Source organism: Fragaria vesca, linkage group LG5 (assembly GCF_000184155.1).
Source record: "Fragaria vesca subsp. vesca linkage group LG5, FraVesHawaii_1.0, whole genome shotgun sequence".
In the NCBI taxonomy this organism is placed as follows: Eukaryota; Viridiplantae; Streptophyta; class Magnoliopsida; order Rosales; family Rosaceae; genus Fragaria; species Fragaria vesca.
This window is the reverse complement of record NC_020495.1, coordinates 17,442,566-17,447,745: the sequence shown is the minus strand read 5'-3', so window position 1 is coordinate 17,447,745 and position 5,180 is coordinate 17,442,566. Positions and strand designations below refer to the sequence as shown.

The 5,180-nt window shown below is 37.6% G+C and overlaps 1 protein-coding gene across 1 annotated transcript in view; it reads left to right on the top strand.

Moving 5' to 3' along the window:
• The first annotated feature begins 1,926 nt into the window (after positions 1-1,926).
• LOC101306243 overlaps positions 1,927-5,180 on the top strand; it is an 8,293-nt gene continuing 5,039 nt past the window's right edge. Inside the window, exons 1-7 of the mRNA XM_004301511.1 lie at positions 1,927-2,078; positions 2,850-2,969; positions 3,195-3,254; positions 3,343-3,444; positions 4,372-4,455; positions 4,544-4,662; positions 4,784-4,885. Coding sequence (XP_004301559.1) covers positions 2,046-2,078; positions 2,850-2,969; positions 3,195-3,254; positions 3,343-3,444; positions 4,372-4,455; positions 4,544-4,662; positions 4,784-4,885 — 620 coding nt within the window. The 5' untranslated portion in view covers positions 1,927-2,045. The remainder of the gene's footprint in view (positions 2,079-2,849; positions 2,970-3,194; positions 3,255-3,342; positions 3,445-4,371; positions 4,456-4,543; positions 4,663-4,783; positions 4,886-5,180) is intronic.

Here is a 5,180-nt window from a genome sequence, read left to right as displayed (position 1 = left end):
AAAGAATGAACATCCCATTGGCTGTAAAAAAATTGAACACACATGACATGAACATATGAACCTACCTCTAGTATCCTATTCAATACTTTTGCCAAAGACGGTTTGATGTCGCCAGGATGCACCTCACCTTTTGCATAAGTAGCACTCAATTCTTCAAATTCTATGAAAGTCCTGCATTGTAGGAATTGAATGTGGCACAAAAAGAACAATTGTTACCAATGTTTCAGGAAAACCCGACTATGAAAGATAGGTCAAGACAACAACACTAGATTTTAATAAATGGCATTCTCAGATTAGGTAGGAGAACTACAACCAGCATAGAACTAATTAGAGTCTGTGACTTACTTATGTAGTTATCTTCACCGTTCTTGCTGCGCTCTACTGTGAACTCAAGAAACCACGAGAAAATGAGGTGATGTACGTATTCCAAACAGGGATTGCCTTCAACCCTTTCTGGAGGGCAGAAAGCCTTCTCATATTTGTATTCACTTCCGCCTAAGATCACTCAAAAATACCAAAAATTGAATTATTAAAACTAATCAATTTCAAATGGCATACAATATAGCTAACTATATTTAAACTTACACATTTTCACCTCCATTTCATTGGCAACTTGTAGAGGTAAATCTACTCTAAATTGCCAGAACATGCAAGTTTTATAAACACTAGTACCAATTACCAACCCACCTCTTCATCTTGCATAAGTATCAAGGAGGATAGATCAATTTTTGACATTTTCTCCTGTCCTAGCTATAAACCAGGTAGCATATCTGCAAATCATCATATGAACAAAAAATCATCATTCTGAAATTCAAGCTTCAATTCTACAATGCCAACCGAAAGTGATCACAGAGCTTCCCTATATATAAACCACAAAAATCATAAACAGATTAAGATCCTGACTTGTGCAAAGCTTGAGAGATAGGAGTAAATGAATTAGCAGTCCCAGTAGTATCAAGGTAGGAATGTCATACGGGGAACATATTATTTTTTTTGTCTGAAGCATATTCAGATTAGAAAATGAAACATAAAACAACAACAGACACAACCTAGAATTCCAAAACACAACAAACCACAGAAACCCAGAAGCTGAAACTCATTGACCAAAACGCCCATTCCCGAATCAAACTGGAACGATTATTGACAATAAATTCATTAATATAACTTATAGTCGTTAGCATACACGTTTTCTTATCCTTCAATTTTCTAACCAAAACTCCCTATAATCTTCAAAAAGAGAGTTGAAACAACAGAATGGTACCTTCGGCGGGACTTTCAGGAGAGGGAGCGGCGTCGTCGCCGAAATTGTTGTTGGGGGGGGGGGGGTTGAACCTCTGCTGGTCGAAGTACTCGGAGTTTTCCGGATTGAATTTGAGGGCCCCCCGCTTGCGATCTGCGAAAGGCAGCGACCACCTGAAACCCATAGAGTTCTAGAGCCGATCTGAAAATGTCGCCTTCGCTGTATCGAACCCTAGGAAACAAAAACGAGCACAGAGACCTCCGACACAAAACTCTCTGTTTGCTTTCGCTCGATATGATGTCCTCATGAGGTGGTTTTGGTGAGATGAAGACTGCCACGCTAGACGCGCCAAGCGCGCGTGCTTCTTATCAAAGGTAAAAAGTCCTAATTCAACTGCGTCACTGTGATATAACGTCGTCAACCAGACATGGGCAGTACATGATGTACTGCATACACAGCAGACGTTCCCCATGTTTAAAACCAAACAACAACAAAACGAAGGAAGCACTGTTCTGTTGTTTGACTTCTTGCAAACATTTATCCCAAGCCAAACGGTTCGGATTCATGCCGACGTGTCCAGTTATTCAAACGACGCCGTTTGGGGGATGCAACTACCTTTGCATGTGGTCTACCCGTTGCTTAAATAAAAGCAAGAGGGCCGAGTAAAGATTCTTCTTCTTCTTCTTGTGGGTGCTGCTTGCTTGCTTCACCTTTCTGCCATTCCTTTCTTTACTTGTAGTCTCAAAGACTCAACTCCTTTTCTTTTCTAATTCAAAAGGCTATAACTTGTCCCTTTTTCCTCAATATGCTTCTCAAAGGTGCTACCATGGTCAATCCTGTAAGTCCCTCTCTCTCTCTCTCTGTATACTTTTGAGCCTGCAAGTGTTTCTTCAATCATTCCATTCAACAGGACTCGACCTACCCACTTGATATCACCGCACAGTTTTTCCATTTGGGTTTTGACTAATTCATGTTGGTTTGGAGTTTGAATTGTATTTATGGGGTTTGATTCTGGTTTTCCAGGCCCTCAATTCGCTCCAAGTTCAGAATTCAATATTTTTAGTCTAGCTGGTTTTGTAAGAAACAAACGGGGTTGGAATTGGAGAGTTCCCCAAATTGGAGACAGAACTGTGTTCTCTTGGCTCAATATATGCACTGCAATGTAATTATCGTTTAAACTGATATGTGCTAATTGAGAAATCTATGCCAAAAAGATATGTGCTAATTATAGTTTAAACTGCAAAATTTGTACCATTACAATCCAACTAGTTCCCTATGTGCTAATTAGAAAGCTTGTTTGCTATATGCGAAAATCTTGTGCCAAGATAAAAACTCACCATTCGGAATTTTTCCCCAGCTGACCAAATTTTATTGGTCAATGCTATTTGGTCCAAACGCCAAGAGTTGGATCCCACCTAAAATTAAAATGCTGGAATTTCAGGTTCAATGAATAACAACAATTTCTTTACGAGTTATAATCTTGCACCAGTTTAGTCCAGACTCTTGGTTTGTGGTCCTGAAGATATGTCCAATAGAATGCTCTTCATGAGATTAAATGTGGATACAGTGCGCGACTTCTAAGCCTACCTAGCTTTTGTGTTTTTGTCAGGTGTCTGTACTGTCAGATCCAAAGAATAGATCATTCTACTGCAGTCTCTTCATTGTAGTTTCATTGGTTACCGGTGCTTATTTCATTGGTGGTGCGTCCATTGCTAAGGAGTACAAGGAAGTATGAAAGCCTTTCCGTTTCAGTATTATCTATTTAGTTGCTTTACCATCAATAAACCCATGCTGAATAATTCATAAAAGAATTATGTGCTATGGAAACAGGAAAAGAAATAAAAGCAACAAAATAACATCTGTATACCTATGATTGAACTCATTATTTATCTGCAGACAATTATCTAAATAACTAGAGTTTACTATCTTACAGTTCCGCAAATTTTGTATGCAGAAATTAACTAGATGGAAGGTTACCTACACTATGCAGAATACAAATCTTGATACCTGCAAGGTGAGCGTCTTACAGAACAGTTAAGTTTCCTTTATACTTTTAGATTACTTGTATGTTTGCTGATTTCCCCCTCCCCTCTTATGGTTAGAAACGGTGCCAGCCATCAGGGACTGAGGCATTACCAGAAGGAATTGTTGCCAAAACATCGGACTTCAAAATCCGGCCTTTATGGGGCACCTCAAAGAAAGATGTATGAGAAGCTATTGCTCGCTCCTACTGCTTGTTATCTTATTGCTAAAGTGTTGAATGATAAGATATGCGCACCACTATTTTACTTATGAAATTATGCTAATTAATTAATCAGTTTCAAGTTTATTCAGAAGACTTCTATATAACCAAGTTCAGAGATAGTATATGATATTCTGCAAACTTCAATGATGATTTTTTGTGGCTGACATGCTTGTAAACTCTTGCATGGCCTGGAAAGTGGTGTTTATAAATATTGTGGTAAAACTGGAGTTGACCATGATGATTGAATATGCGACTTTATGTGCTGTTGTTTTGGGATCTACTTCTTCTTCTTTTTCTTCTTTTTTTTGTCTATTCTCCATTTTGATCTGAATCTGACCACTTCTCAACATTCAGGTCATCTGTGTCCTTAAATATATACATTTAAATATTGACCAAAAAAAAAAACAGATACATATAAAGGTCTTGTCATATGTAATGGACTGTTGCGTTCTGTTTTATCTGACTGTGTCTGTAGGATATATTTAGATGCATGTTGTGAAGTTGTTGTCATCTCTAATTTAGTAGCCTCAGATTTCAACTTGAGCTATATAGTTGTTTTCCTTCGGGAATCAACTTGATTGCAAATTACGAAACACAATTCATTTTCTAGCCCCAAATATGTGGAACATGGAAATTATCCAAGTGGTTAACTTACAACTGCAATTGTGATGTTCAACTGCAATTTAGAACTTATGTTTTATTGCTACGGCCCAAACTCTTTTAGACCTTGTATAATGGTTAAGCAAGCTTACATCTTTTAGTTTACTGCACATTTAGATTTCTTGGTGACTTTATTATGTTGTGCGTGTATGTAAAGGTCTCTATTGCTCTCTTGTATTGTGAATGCTGGGGTTGACTGCCTCTGAATTGCATTTTTTTGTGACAGAAAAACTCAACGCCTTCAAAGAGCTTGCTGGCCATTGCAGTTGGAATAAAACAGAAAGAAATAGTGGACAAAATTGTTCGGAAGGTAATTGCCTCGACTTTCTTGGTTTATGACCTTCTACTTGAGAACTATATTTCCATCTCTGTGTTAAATATCTGTTTTTTTATTGTAGTTTTTATCAAGTGATTTCGTGGTAATGCTTTTCCATTATGATGGTGCTGTGGATAAGTGGAGGGATTTACATTGGAGTGATACTGCCATTCATGTGTCTGTGATGAACCAAACAAAATGGTACATTAATTGGTTCACTTAGTTGCTTAGATATGGAGCAAGCTAAGAATAAGTTGGCAATTATTGCATGGGAACAATCTATTTTGTTTTATAATGAAACAAATGCTGTTTGATGATGTAGGTGGTTCGCAAAACGTTTCTTGCATCCAGATATAGTGACTGAATATAAACATATTTTTCTCTGGGATGAGGACCTTGGAGTTGAGAATTTTGATCCAGAACGGTACGCATAATCAGGTCACTGTTGAGAATGATCTTAGCATCCCTATCGAAGCACTGTTATATTTCACATTATTTCTGTCTGCTTTCATGCTTGAGTGAGAGTGTGAGTGCGAGCGTGCAAAAAATTAATTTAAACTTGCGAATTACAGAAAATAAAGTAAATTTCCCCATCACCCTTCTCCTTCCTTTTTTTTTTTTTTTTTCCCCCCTTTTTTTCAAGAGAAGAAGAGACATTTTATTGATCAAATATGATTAAAAACATACGATAGGGCATCCAGGATTAATGGAGACTAAAC